The 15030-nt window shown below is 46.8% G+C and overlaps 1 protein-coding gene across 1 annotated transcript; it reads left to right on the top strand.

Annotated features, from left to right (window-relative positions):
• Nucleotides 1-480: 480 nt before the first annotated feature.
• GABRE (gamma-aminobutyric acid type A receptor subunit epsilon) lies at nucleotides 481-14705 on the top strand. Its single transcript, XM_059157305.1, has 9 exons — nucleotides 481-571; nucleotides 4656-4873; nucleotides 5320-5387; nucleotides 8538-8758; nucleotides 9474-9556; nucleotides 10901-11038; nucleotides 12177-12329; nucleotides 12442-12641; nucleotides 12921-14705. Exons 1-9 carry the CDS (start codon nucleotides 516-518, stop codon nucleotides 13266-13268), a joined length of 1485 nt encoding a protein of 494 aa, XP_059013288.1. The 5' UTR covers nucleotides 481-515; the 3' UTR covers nucleotides 13269-14705.
• The last annotated feature ends 325 nt before the right edge of the window (nucleotides 14706-15030 follow it).

Raw genomic sequence — 15030 nt, 5'->3', positions numbered from 1 at the left:
GCCACAGTTCGATCCCGCGGTGCCCTAGCGGACTGGAGGGGTTCTATAAGGAGGGAGGAGCCCACCTACTCCCCCATCTTGCCTAGCCGGGCTCACTTCGTGGCCGCCCTCCCAGCCGCAGCCGCGGACCTCCGTGCTTCCCCTGCCCGGGGCCCGCGCCGCCCGCTCGCCTCTTCCTCCCTTCTCGCGTCCCCCGCCCGTGGCAGTCTGGCAGCGCTGCAGTTGTGGCGGCGGGGGGTGGGGGGCCTTGGCGACAGGGCTCCCTCCTCTTCTCCCTCCTCCTTCCTTCCTTCCGCCCGCCAGAGCCTATCCACCCTACTCTCCGCGGCAGCAGCGAACAGGTCGTCGGAGATTTCCATCGGGGCTCCGGGGGGCGGAGCCAGAAGGGGGGCGCTGGGCGGGGCGAGTGGGAGGAGTGGAAGTTGGAGCCCAGTAAAACCCTGCACACCGCGCTCGGTGCGGCCAGACCGTGCGCAGCGACCTCCGAACAGGTGGTCGCGCCGGTCCCCACCAAGATGTTAACCAAAGTTCTCCTGATCCTCCTGGGCATGTCCATCATCCTCCCGTCTAGGTGAGTCTCCATCTCGGAACCCAGGAACCCTCTGCACCCGGCTCCTCTCCCCTGGAGCTAGACCAGCTCTCCGGACCCCCGATCCCCTACGTTCCTCCAGCCCCGCGCCCACCTCTTCCCGGATCCCGGGTCCCCGCTACGCGCCGTCAGCCTCCAACCCGCTCCCTCTAAGACGGGCACTCCAGATCCCTGAAGAGGCGCCCACGAAGGAATGCGGGACTCCTGTTTCCTGACCGTTTCGGTCCCAGACTCCTGCTCTCCAAAACCACGGCGGTGGCTGGGGGCCTGAGCACGCTTCTGCCTCTCTGGGTCTTCCGTGGGAAGAGGCGGGTGGCCCGCGAAGTGACCGGCCGGCGTTGGCTCGCGCTGCTGAGGACTGGGGGAGACTCTGGGAAGGTGGCGCCCAGGAAGGCGCTCTGGCTTGGGGAACGAAGCTGCGCCTAAATGCTGAAGTGTTAGCTTATCTGTCCTCTCATTCAGATTTGTTTTCCTGGGCGCCTAGTACCAGGCGCCGTGCCAGATAACTCTGACTTTACTTGTTTGCCTTCCCGCCGCGTCTCTTGGTGCCAGTGCCAGGCACCAGCCCCGGTTTAGCCCAAGGATTCCCAGCCCGGTTATCCACCCCACTCCACTGTGCCGCCAGCCTCCTCTTTCCTCCTTCATCCCCCCCCCCCCCGCCCGCACCGGACGCCCTGCTGGGTCTTGGGTTGACCGGCCCCGCAGGCCAAGTCTGCTATTCTCTGAGGTCTGCGGTTTGGGTCCTCGATTCCAGTCCCCATCGCCTTCCCGAAAGGCTTGGACAGCCAGCTGCCTTCACACTTTCTTCTGGCCCTGAGACTTTGCTAGAAAGGTTCTTCCCTACACTTCTGAGTTTTTAGAGTAGAAGATGACTGCTTCCTATTTTTCAGACGGTTTCCATTCCAGAACTTTCCAGGGCACTGAGCTCCTGTCTTGCTGATCTGTTTTGAGAAGGGAGAAGGCTACTTTCTTCACCCCAGAATGCTTCAGCCCCTCAGAGGAGGGACTATGGGGCTCCCTGCTGGCTCACCGGTGCCCTGGGGTGTGGGGGTTGGTCTCAGCAGGGCCTTGGCAAATATTTCTGAATGCGTCCTAGGAATTTCCAGTCATCTACCTCCCTCCAGATATGAATAAAAGTGTTTGGGAGAGCTGGCATGGTGACTGGCTAGCTCAAAAGAGGGGTCTGGGAGCAGAAGCAGAAGGAAGCAGGAGGAGCAGGAACAAACTAAATAAATAAAAGCTGGGAAGAGGGGCTGTTGACCAGGAAACTACCCTTCCCATCCAGTGGGGTGAGTGGGGAGGGAAGGGCCTCAGTATCTGGAGTTCAGACACTGTCAACATGGCAACCCATGATGTCAGCGAAGAGCTGGAGATGGCTTTGGGGTGTGTTGGCAAGGGCCACATCGAACCAAGAAACCTTGCTCTGTTCCCAGCTCAGCAGCCTCCAATGGTTGTGACTTTGGGCACAGCCCTACCCCCCCCCCCCCCGGTGGGATTGTTTCTTAATCTGTAAGGTGAAAAAGAGGGATGATTTGGGGGGAAAAAAACCAACCCAGTGGACCCTCTCCTAGAGCATTTCCAGTCCCCTCCTCCTCCCGCCCCCCCTTCCCCCACAGTTAGTTGAAAGAACATCCTCAGTAGTGGGAGGGGGTGCAGAATTTCAGCTCCCTCTTGAACCATTGCATATAGAGAGATGTGGATACGTGAAAAGGCCCCATGGAAAGATTCCGCTAAACCAGTGCGTGAGTGTTTTTCAAGTTGTTATTATTTTTAGCCTTGAAAGGGGGCTTAATGGCTGGCTGAGAAAAGGTATGCAGTATCAGCAGCTCCTTAACCTCAAGGACCCCAGAATGAGTGTGTTTGTTTTGTTTGTATTTGACTGGCAAAGGATGATGGCAGAATTACAGCAACCTCAAGACCTTCTGATATCATTTTCATAGTAGACATAGTTTGGGAGCAGGGGGGCTTCAGTGGTCCCTGGGCTTTTGCTTGCTTGTTTGCCTCTTCAACCTTGGGGCTACTCTTGTTGGCTTCAGACATTTGGGTGGTCTTGGCTGGCCTGACTGTGCCATGCTCCTAGCCACATCACTCATTTTGCAGGGTCTCCGGCCTCTGTTCTCCCTCTGCCCCTCCAGCAGTCAGAGGACTGGGGGGAATGCCTCAGGGAAAGAGGATATTGCTGCTCGTGTTATTTGGAAATGGAAACTGCTTTTCTCAAGCCCAGTTCTTCCCTTGCCCACAGTGGGAATAAGCCACTTGAGACATGAAAAATGGTATAAATCTGGCACATCTGTATGCCAGTTAGGCAATTCTAAGAGCTTGAAATAGTGCAGGAAAATGTGTTTTGCTACACAAGTTGCCAGGCCCTGCGTCTGCACCACAGAGGCCATGCTTACGTTGCTAGTCCTCTCTACCTACCCCCACCACAAGCTTCACCACATGACCCCCCACCCCCCTAGGATACTCTCCTATCCAAAGGACACCACTGTCCTGCTTTACAACACCATAGTTTAATTTTGCTGATGGTTTGTTTTTTTTTTTTTTTTTCAAAGACAGAAAAGCAGGGGGAACAATAGAGTGAAACCCTTCACCAGCCTCAGTAATTATAAATTCATGGCCACACTTAATTTCTCTGTCCTCCACCCACTCTGCATTTCTGCTTACATTATTCTAGAGCAAATCTCAAATCTCTTATCATTTTCTATGCAATTATTTTAGTATGCATTTTTAGTCATAAGGACTGCAAATACATAATAAAATACCACTATTACACCAAAAATTTTAGAATAATTTTGTCATAGTGAAGAAACTAACCAGTCAGTGTTAACATCTCCCCTATTGCGTTATAAATATTTTTTGTTTTGTGTTTTAGTTTGCCTTTTAAAATCAGGATCCAAATAAGATCCATATATTAGCAGATTTTTATTAGCATTTTTTGGAAACACTTTTTTATTGAATTAGAACATATATACAGAAAAGTATTCAAATGATTAGTGCGTAGCTGATGAGTTGTCAGAAAATGACCACACGGGTATCAGTACACCCACATCAGGGACTAGAACATGACCGGAGCCTCAGAAGCTCCTGAAGCCCACTCTTCACAAAAGTACAAGGACCCTAACTTCTAACACCATCAGTGAATTTCATACATTGCTAGATGGCTTTTTAATTTTTTGTTTTATTTAATTTAATTCTTATCTTTTGGCTGTGGTGCAAGGCTGTGGCACTCAGGCTGGATTCCAGTCGGTCCTCTCTCCCAGATGACAGTCTCTGAGTAAGGAAGGGACTCTCCTGCCTTTTCTCAGTGCTCAGAGCTTCTCCTCACCCCTGGCCCCCAACTCCAAACTGTGAATATCACAAAAGCAAAGAAATGCAGAATATTCCCACGGTGCCCTAGTCCTCTGAAAACGGAAAGCCGTTCTGGCTTTCCGGAGCATTCCTAGGCAATCTGGGCCCTCTGCCCACCCATTTGCTCCCGGGTGGTGCTGGTCAGGCAGACTGGAGGCCAGGGCTAGTAACGGCTGCTGATTAGCCAAAGCTCATCCAGCAATATCCTCTTCATCTTACCTTTAGAAATTCTTTCAAAATCTTGAACTTGGTTTTGTTATTAGGCTATTTTTAAAATAAAGAATTTCCAGGGCGCCTGGGTGGCTCAGTGGGTTAAGCCGCTGCCTTCGGCTCAGGTCATGATCTCAGGGTCCTGGGATCGAGTCCCGCATCGGGCTCTCTGCTCAGCGGGGAGCCTGCTTCCTCCTCTCTCTCTCTCTGCCTGCCTCTCTGCCTACTTGTGATCTCCGTCTGTCAAATAAATAAATAAAATCTTTAAAAAAAAAAAATAAAGAATTTCCATAAAGGAAGGGTAATATGGAAAGTTTCCAAAGAGCAGCAAGATTTAGAAGAAATTAACAAATATAATGTTACTGGCACAAAATTTGCTATTACTGGTTACTCTTTATGCCTTGGGATGCAGACTTATTTTGGTTTGCTTCTGTCCAAAGAGGCCTCAGCTGGGTCCCCTTCAGAGTGGAGAGAAGAGCTTTATTCTTTTCTTTTCTTTTTGTTCTAGGAGCGAAGAACCTCATGTTGAATTAGAAAATGGACCCTCTGCCCATGATGATGTCTACGGGCACCAGCCCCAGGCTCCTGAAAACAAACTCCTTTCGGAAGAAACAGTGTCCACCTTTACTGGTCCCTATCACAGACTTGGGAACCTGCAAGCAGCCACTCACATTCTGAACAGTATCCTGAATAACTATGACCACAAACTGCGCCCTGGCATAGGTGGTGAGTAGCAGAACACAGTTCTTCCCCTGCTGGAGCAGGAGATTGATGACAGCATAGGTGTGGATAATGAATGTGGGGTATAGGTAATGTGCCATGCACATGGACAGGAATATCTATTGCTGACCTGTCAGGTAAAAGATATCAACTCTACTCTTAGCAGTGCTCTTGACCTTGGTCTAGACTTTTTTTTCTTTTCTCATCCTCAGTTTTTCCAACAATAAAATGAGTAGACCAGATGACTGACCTTCAAGGTATGTCCAGCTCTTAGCAGTCTGTGAATTGGATCTTGCCATGAAAGAACAAAGAAAGAAATAGGACTGGATGTTGAAACTGTGTCTCTAGTCCTCACCCATCTCCCTGTTTTCCCCTCTGACAATGCCCCCCCCCCCATTGTCCCTGTCCCATTGTATTTGACACTTATCTCTACCACATCTGCTTCCTTGCAGAAAAGCCCACTGTGGTCACTGTTGAGCTCTCTGTCAACACCCTTGGTCCTATCTCTATCCTGGACATGGTAAGTACTGATTTTTGATTACAGTGTCTCGTAGCCCAGAGAGCTGACCCATGTGCCCTTTCACACACTTATTTTTGTTGTTGTTCTGCATCTAGGAGTTTTGTGGTTTGGGTTTTGTTTTTTGCTTTGAAGAGGGGAATATTATAACCAACACTGACTCTAGAAGGTGGGTAAAGGTAAGCCCCTTGCTGCCTGAAGAGTACCTTCAGGATCCTGACCACATCTCCTAGTCTTTCATTCAAAATAAAAATAATAAAGCAACTTTAAACACCACAGTGGAACAGCTCTTTTTTCTGATAGAGATTTTTATAGATTTAAGTCTGTAGTTACTAACTCTTATTGTCAGGCTGCTTCTCTCATGTCTCTTTCCTTTCCCATTACTATCATTCTAGTGTCAAGATGTCCTCAGTTAGCCTCTATTATCTCTCCTTGAAATATACAAAATTCAAGGACTCTCTCTACCCCGGTCTACCTACTGACCTGGCTTCCTGTGATATGCCTCCTGTGGGATGTACCTTCTATAGTTCTAACCTGGCCTAAGGTGTGGAGTTCAATACCACACTCTAGTAGTGCTCAAGATCTTCCATGGCTGGAGCCAGCCCAGAGCTCTGGTTTTATTTTTTTTCCCACCCATTTAGAGACCACATGCTCTAGTCACACTAGAGTGTGGGTGTTACCAAGTCACCTTGTATCTTTGAGTCTTTATTCCAGGTAATTCCTGTTTGGAATGTCATTACTCCAATTTTCTACTTGCCATGAGCTTTATCCTTCAGTTTCTACCTCTAATGCCATCTTCTCTGACCTCCACAACTATTAGTTGCTCCCTTCATAGTCACACCACACTCGTGTCTTTGGGATTCAGATTTTTCTAGTTTATATCATAGTTGTTTACCTGATCTTCCCTACCTCATTTATAATTATGTGCTGTTTATTTGCCTTGCTCTCCTGATTATGGTTTCCTTGGTGTCAAGGACTCAGTATATGTTAACTGAGCAAATGAATTATGAAAGATGTTGTATAGAAGTCACTATTTTCCCCCGATACCTAACAAGCCCGAGGGATACAGTCTAATAACTTAGCAGTCACTGAACCTGGCGTGCAACACAGAGCTGGTCCAAAGAGGAGCCAACAACTTGATTTTCTTTGGCCAATAAACTGCTGCTTTAGCCTAGGCCAAGTACCTTTAGAAGATGCCAAATACTCATATGGTATTAAGTTTCCCCCAAGAAGTCTGGTCTTTTACATAATTTCAGATAGCTCTTTAAAACTCTGGGAGTTCTCACTTCTTATACAGTCTACTTTTCCCTGGTAACACTGGAGTTGTATATTTGGTAAGGAGGGAGTGTAGAATGTATGACTCTCTCACAGCCAATGAGCAAAGCATACTTGTCTCGTTGGATCTTCATCATAGCCTGTATGGCAGGCAAGGCTGCCGCTGGGATATTCATTTTAAGTTTGAAGCAACTGAGCCTCTCAGCAAGCATTTTGTTACAAAAGGGGTGTGACTGTTTGAAGGGAATTCCTACACCCCTCAGCTAACCAGATGCTGTGTAGAGCATAGGATTATTTCTTAGGGAGAGAAACCTGAGCCCATAGCATGGAGATTTAAATCAAATGTTTCTATCAGTTTCCTGGTTAAATTTTTGAAACACCTAGCCTGAGCTTAGAAGGCAGTGACCAATCTGGGAATGACTGCCCATCACAGCATCAACAGTTGCTAAGGCTTCCTGCTGTGATAATTGTTGCAAGCAATCCTAATTAAGCCATTTCCTTGACACTGAATTTCTAGAATTTCAGCTGAGCTAAAAAAAGATATACAACCCAAGCTCCCTTGTCACACTGGGGAAAAAAATGAACTGTTAGTTATCAGTTGCTGTGTAATGAACTTAAAATTGGTATCTTGTTTCATAAAAAATAAATGCTCATTTGAAACACTGTAACACGGAGCAAGAGCACAGCACGCAGGAAAAGACCTACGGATTCTACAGGAGAAAATTGGAACTTGGTAATTGTGCTCTGACCATCAGAGCCAATATGCTGCCATTAGCTATTTGTGACTTTGGACAGTCTCTTTTCTCTCTGAGCCTCACTTTCTCTACCTCTAAAGTAAAGGGGGTCGAGTTAGCCCTCAGGATTCCCCCTTGGTCTAGTTCTGACACTTGCTCTTCACACCACTTGCAATTCTGTTGCAGTCTGTTTTTTACCCTTTAATACCAGTAGTGCAAATCTCTAGCTTCTCATGATTCTTCCTATTAAACATCCTTCTCAATGTTTAACAGACAGTTTACAGGATAGATTATATCATCTGGCTACCAGATAATCATAGGTATAGCTATACATATGCACACACACATTCAGAGGTCAGGTGCCCTTGTTTAAGAAGAACAAAACAAAACAATTATTTAAAAAAATGAGACTAAATGCACTCTTCTCTTATGACTCAAAACTTCATTTTAAAATATAACTCTGGGAGTGCCTGGGTGGCTCGATGGGTTAAAGCCTCTGCCTTCAGCTCAGGTCATGATCCTGGGGTCCTGGGATCAAGCCTCACATTGGGCTCTCTGCTCAGCAGGGAGCCTGCTTCCTCCTCTCTCTCTGCCTGCTTCTCTGCCTACTTGTGATCTCCATCTGTCAAATAAATAAATAAAATATTTAAAAAAATACAATAAAATATAACTCTGGAAAACAAATAATTGAGGTTAATTAACATTCGTGCTCCACAAATAATCATCAAACTGAAAGGGAAAACTTCACCATATACAACCAAAGGTGTGAGTGTATTTGTAAATGTTTAAGATGACTTTGAGTTGAAATCTTTGGTTTGCTGTGGAAACGTGGGGCTGGGAGGGTGTTAACCTTGCTGGAGTACATAACCCTACAAGGTAGTGGTGATGTGATGAGCCTAACCTGTGCAATTAATTCATGTGTTTCTAGACGAAATGTGTCTTCCCTGATTGCTGTTTATCTGGGAATGTTCCTTTCTTTTGGGAATCCTGGAAATAGAAAACTCCTACAACTTAATTCATGCTGTTTTCCTCTGTGAAAACTTAACTCGGTTTCTATCTGCTCGATAGGCCCTTCACAGGATGGCATGAGAATACACTTTGCCTGTAGAGTTCTAGGTGTGTGATTTTCTTTCAATCCCACCAGGAATACACCATTGACATCACCTTCTGCCAGACTTGGTATGATGAACGCCTCCGTTACAATGGCAGCTTTGAGAGTTTTGTTCTGAATGGCGACATGGTGAGCCAGCTATGGATCCCAGACACGTTTTTTAGGAATTCTAAGAGGACTCAAGAGCATGTGATCACCATGCCCAACCAGATGGCTCGCATCCACAAGGATGGCAAGGTGTTATACACAATTAGGTATGTCAAGCCTCTAGAATATTACCTCTTGGGACTCTTTTCACCAAGTAACCATGGATATGGGTTTCATCCTGAATGATATTTCTAAGGGCCTTTCCAGCTTTGCTAGAGCTTGAGCTCAACCTCCTCATGTGTAGACATAGACACTAGGCCTCAAAACTGAAAGATTACCTAAGGTTACACACCAAGTTCATGACAGAGCTGGGGCTGTCAGCCAGTTACTTGGCTCCCAGTCCACAGCCGCCACCCCCCCCCCCCCCACCAACTAGAGTATGACTGCACTGTCTGGACAATTCCATTCCAAGTGGGCACTGGATGTAAAGACACATCCACGGTGGTGGAATTGTCCAAGTGGAGCAGCAACACAGCCTTTGGGAAATACCTAAGAGCAGGCTGGACATTTGACCGTCTGGCAGGGGAAGGTTGTATATTCGTGGCATGCGATGGGAAGGTGGTAGAGAGTAGGTAGGCAAGTCCTGGCCGCTGGGATGGGCAAGAAACAAAAGCCTATCTAAATTGGTCCACACATTTCTCTGATGTTAGAAACCAAAGGAACCAGATACTTTCAAGCTGTTCTTCTCTCTTTTTGTTTCTCTTATGAGCTCTTTGTTTCAAATCCTACTGTTGCTACTCATTACTGGTGGTCCCCAGGCCAAGGAGGGTGGATACCTAAGTGCTCAGGGCCAGCCTAATAAGGCTCCTTTCTCCCTTCCAGGATGACCATTGATGCTGGATGTTTACTCCACATGCTCAAATTTCCAATGGATTCTCACTCTTGCCCTCTGTCTTTCTCTAGCTGTGAGTACCTTCTTAGGTCTCTGGGGCCCCAGAGTCATCCTGAGCCCCTTCTTTTTTCTCATCTTTGCCCTTTATATTTTTCTGCCTCTGTTTTTCTCCTAAGATGGTGTCAGATTTGCCCACAGCCTCCTCATCTCCTGTCCTGCTGACAATACTGTGTTGCTTCACCTGGAACACTTGTTGGGTTCTTCCCTCTTCCTCCCACTCCATCTCCAGTCAGTCACCCATCTCTGAAATGTAATTCAAGTGTGTCTGCTCCTCTCCATCTCCACTGTCAGTACCTTGACTTAGGTCTCTGTCCTCTTTCACGTGGGCTTTCACAACATCTTTGCTTTAAAACTGAACATGTCCAGAACTAAATACATTGTCTTCTTCCAACCTCTACCCTCAAAACAAATGTGTTGCTTCTGTGCTCACATTTGTCTCATTGATACCCACCATCAGCCACTCAATTGTCCAAGCCAAGAACTTTGATGCTTTTTTTCTCCATCACCTGCTACATCTAATCAATCAAAACATCTTATTGGTTTTCCATCCTGAGTCTCTGTTGATCCTATTTCTCTGCATTCTCACGGCCACAGCTTTGATTCCTGCCTTCATTCATTTTGTTGTGCCCAGATTCCTGCATTGGCCTCCCAAAACTCATCTTCATATAATGACAAGAGTGACCTAGCTGAAACATCATCTAGACCAGGTCATGTTTTAGTTTCAAATACTCCCTGAACTCTCATAGATCAATACCAAATTCCTTGGAATGACTCCCAGGGTACTTCATTATCTGGCCCCTATTACTCATTCCTGTATGCTTCATCCAGCCTCTGTGAGCTAGCCATCCTGAACCTTTGGCATTTCCATAATCCATCAGGTATTTTCACCTTTCTATGCATAGAACACCCTCCTCACCCTTTCAGCATCACCCATACAGAGAATATTTTGCTTAGCTTTGAAGATTTATTGAAAATGGCACCTGTTCTATGAAATTTTTGTTGGGTGTGTCCCCAAGTGGTCTTTCCCTCTGTTTTTCCATTGCCCCATGGGTGGAGGTTTCTCAGCAACTCCAACAATTACAGATGTATACTTACTACCTTACTTAATAAAATGTGAATGTTTGAGGGCAAGGCTTCTGCCTTGCTCATCTTTATATTTCTAGCATAGAGCCTGGTACTAAAAAATGCTCAGTCAATGCACATATTGCATGAACTTCAACAATGAGGTAAGAGAGGCAAGGTCCCACAGGTGGTGAGGCCAGAGTCAAGACTCCAAGGCATTGCTCAGACTCCATGCTGATGGAGACAGCTGGTCTTTCCAGTCTCACAAGACCTTCCTTCCCATGTTGCTTTACAGTTTCCTATCCTGAGAGTGAGATGATCTACAAATGGGAAGATTTCAAGCTTGAAATCAATGAGAAGAATTCTTGGAAGCTCTTTCAGTTTGATTTTACAGGAGTGACTAACACTACTGAAACTATCTCAACCCCTGCTGGTATGTGTGTCTTTGAAACCATAGCTAGGCGGGGCCCAGGAGGGTGGTATGGATGACTAGAGGTGACCATTTGTACATATAAATGTATGTCATCATCCCATGAAAATATTGTAGAATATGACTCCTGTCTTATAAATGCTAAGCACTTACAACTATTTGCAGAGTGTTTAGGATGAGTGTGTCAGAATATAAGTCAGCATGAAGGGTGTAAGAGAAGATGCCAACTAGAGATGTAAGTTGTCATTATGTGCTATAAAAACAATCACTGTAGGGGAAGAGCCAATCACTGTAGGGGAAGAACTATCAAGGACATGATGCTCCAATTTTTATTTTCATCTAATTCTTTTATTTTTTTGAGACACTCCGTTTGGATTAGGGTAATAGACTGAGAATAGGGAATCTAGGGTTTGGATATTGGTGCAAATATGCAAGCTATCTCAGGAAATCTCAGAGTATACGGGATTAGTTTACAGGAAGATATGTGTGTGCATGTGTGTGTGTAAGATGTCAGTTGGAGCCAGGTCATAGTGGGCCTTCAGTGTCAGGTCAGAGTATGCATTTGATTCTGTAGCTGTTGTGGAATAAGGAACAACTGGAGGTTTGGGATGGGCATATGAATGAATAGGAAGAAGGCCAAATGAATTCTGTGCTTCCCCCACCACAGCACAGGTTGCTCTCAGCTCATTCCCTGAGAGTATACATTGTAAAGGCCAGTAGTGCATGTGTCGGACTATGATTCTGCAGACTAGGTATGGCACTTTAATGGATGTGAAGGTCTCAGTCATCCTTCTGGACATTAGCTCTATAGTCCTGATAACTAGAGGGCTAACTGATTTTTTCACCTTCCTCTGACACTTCTGCCACCCTGGGAAGACAGACACTGGGTGTGGGGCAGTCGGCTGAGAAAGAAGCAATGAAGTTTCTGGCCTTGGCTTAGCTCCTAACTGACCATGGGTCTTGCATGGATACTCTCTGGGTTTGTTCTGATTCTCTGTATGTGGCACTAGAATAATGTGCCTCTATCTTAGGGCTGTGGTATGGATCCTATGAGCTGAATAAGAACTTTAATGTGCTTGTCCTCTCGGGGGGAGACCACATGTCAGTACTGTAATGAAATGGTATTTTTTATGTCTTCCAGGTGATTTCATGGTCATGACGCTTTTCTTTAATGTGAGCAGGCGGTTTGGCTTTGTAGCCTTTCAAAACTACGTCCCTTCTTCTGTGACCACAATGCTTTCCTGGGTTTCCTTTTGGATCAAGAAAGACTCTGCGCCAGCCAGAACCTCTTTAGGTAAGTGGGTAATGCGTACACATGGGCCAAGAATTGCCTTCTCAAGGGTCCTTTCAACAGTGGAATATATGGATCGGTAGCTGAGCCCACCTTCACTGCTGTGCCTTCACAGGAATAACCTCTGTACTCACCATGACCACACTGGGCACCTTTTCCCGTAAGAATTTCCCACGTGTCTCCTATGTCACAGCCTTGGATTTCTATATTGCCATCTGCTTCGTCTTTTGCTTCTGTGCTCTGATGGAGTTTGCTGTGCTCAACTTTCTGACCTACAACTGGACGAAACCCCGTGCTTCTCCAAGATTTCGCCATGTATGACCTGGGTATGGGAGTGGTGGTAAGATTTGGAGTGTGGAGGCATGCAAGTGAGGGCACTAGAACTCATGGCACATGGATGGCCAGTTCACCAAGTGATGGGGATGCAGAACCCGAGATTGAATAAACTTTTTGATGTCATGCTGGGACTGGGAGGGGGGGCGGGTAACAAAAAACAGTGTGTCAGGGACAGAACCCCCAGAAACCCTGGGGCAGCACCTAGACTTGATTCATCTTTGTTTGACTCTTTCCCACTTCTTTCCTTGTCTGTTTCAGCCACATATTCGTGCTCGTGCCCTTACTCCTCCCCGTGCCCATGTCCACCAGCATCCAGAAGCTTTTGTGTGCCAGATCGAGGACTCTGAGGAGAGCGATGGAGAGGAGGGCCCATTTTGCCCAGCCCAGCAGTCTTTCAGACGACGTACCATCCAGAAAGCTGGTAATGGTTGCTGCAAGTGGTGCAAGAAGTACTTCTGCGTGGTCCCCAGCTGTGAGGGCAGTATCTGGCAGCAGGGCCGCCTCTTCATCCACATCTACCGCCTGGATAACTACTCACGAGTTGTTTTCCCCGTGACCTTCTTCTTCTTCAATGTGCTCTACTGGCTTGTTTGCCTTAACTTGTAGGTGCCAGCTGGTACCATGTGGACAGCCTCCCCAGTTCCCCAGGAGGTCCCACAGCCCTTTGCAAGGGGGTCAGAGGAAAGCAGCAGCAGCAGCAGGAGCAACAGGGGAGTGTCTCTCCTTCCCCATTCCCCAAATATAAGCCTGCATAGAATTGCTCTTTGCTGGCCCTCTCCCCTACCTGGCCCATTCATGGACTCTCCATGGCAGTCCATTTCAAGTAGAATGGCCTCCTCTTTATTACTCAAGAGGCATTGATGATGCTCAGATTTAATATCACAGGCTGTCAGTGATTAGCTCCCTAAGACTGTGCCCATGTATAAATAGGTTAGCTATCTCACAGTGCTGATACCCATTGCCTTTTTCCAGAAACAATACTGCCTTTGTGGTGCTCCAGGCCCAGCCCTGGCCTCACCGTCAAAGTGCATAGACCATCTACTTGCCTGTTCCTTAAAATGTTGGGCAGCAGTGTAAAGGGGAAGGGGAATCTAGCCCTTAGATCACATTGTTATATTCTTGGTATTTTCTTCCTGCCCTCCCTTCCCCTGCACAGAGACACTGGTATAACGCTTTCAAGAGGAAGGGAGCCAGCAGTTGAGCTTCTTTGGGATAGTATCTCCCGCTGCTACTGTGCCGCCTCCTTCTCCCCCCAGCACCCCCACCTCCATCCTTCATCGGCACTACGAATTTAAGGCCTTGCATCCATTGGGTATCTATTTTTGTCTGTGATAATAGTGATGACTCGCTGCTTTGTATGCCGCCTTCTTCCTCCTCCTTGACCCCTGGGACGTTTTCTGTAACTTCCCCAGTGGCTTTCCCAGCCCCGGCCCAGGTGTTAAGCCATGGTGACTTCTTGGGGCCAAGAAACTAAGAGGACTTTGCTCTGCAGTGGGTATTACTGACACAGATTGGTGCCCTCTAAAGGCACAAAATAAGAGTTTTGCCACTTCCTTGGCCCCTGGACCCATGAGCCAGTCCACTCTTATCCTGGGGCACTCACAATCACAATCAATGAATTGAATTCCCTTAAATTTGTATACCAATTTACCTTTTCCAAAACACTTTTGACAAATTAGTTCTATTTTGAGCCTCATCATAGCCCTGTGATATATTCAAGGCAGGATTCTTATTCCCATTTTGCAGATGAAAACCCTGAGGCACAAATTTCTGTGAGACTGTGAATTTCACTGGAAACTACTCAGGATCCCACTGTCACCTTCTAGACCACATGACAGGGCTAGGCAGCTCTGCTCACCGTGATTTGATTCTATAGCCTCTGCCATTGGCAAGGCCCAGAGTGGCAGCCTCTCTTTAGCACTGGCCTGCTCAATTCCTGGGCCCCCAAGACCGAACCTCTCCTGGCTCTGGCAACCCAGTGAGGTGAATTTGGACACGCCCCAATGCTTGTATATGCTGAATGAAATCTGTGTCTGTATTTTACTGGGGGGGGGGGTAGGGTAGGGAGATACATCTGCTTTTTGTCACCATCAGCTGAGAAGGGGAAATGTATCAATAAATATATCAGCAAAATATGAAAGGTATGGCTGGTTTCTTGGGCATTCAAGTTTGTTCTCAGTTCAGGATTTAAATCTTAAATCAATGACCCAATTATGTCTGTTCCCCTTTCCCATCCATGACTTCCAGACCTACCAAGTTTGTGCCCTCTGTCAGTGGAAAACTGAAGGGAAGAGAGTGATCAAGTGGGTGTTCCGCTTTTACTGATTCTCTTACTTGCTCCTATGTTCCTGCCCCCCACCATGTCCTT

The sequence above is a fragment of the Mustela lutreola genome, chromosome X (genome assembly GCF_030435805.1).
Source record: "Mustela lutreola isolate mMusLut2 chromosome X, mMusLut2.pri, whole genome shotgun sequence".
NCBI classification, from domain to species: Eukaryota; Metazoa; Chordata; class Mammalia; order Carnivora; family Mustelidae; genus Mustela; species Mustela lutreola.
The sequence above is the reverse complement of the archived record's forward strand: the minus strand, read 5'-3'. Positions and strand labels throughout refer to the sequence as shown.

Coding starts and splice junctions, on each gene's coding strand:
- GABRE (XM_059157305.1), top strand. CDS start 516: ATGTTAACCAAAGTTCTCCTGATCCTCCTGGGCATGTCCATCATCCTC. Junction 11,039..12,176: donor AACTATCTCAACCCCTGCTG/GTATGTGTGTCT, acceptor TATGTCTTCCAG/GTGATTTCATGGTCATGACG. Junction 12,330..12,441: donor GCCAGCCAGAACCTCTTTAG/GTAAGTGGGTAA, acceptor GTGCCTTCACAG/GAATAACCTCTGTACTCACC.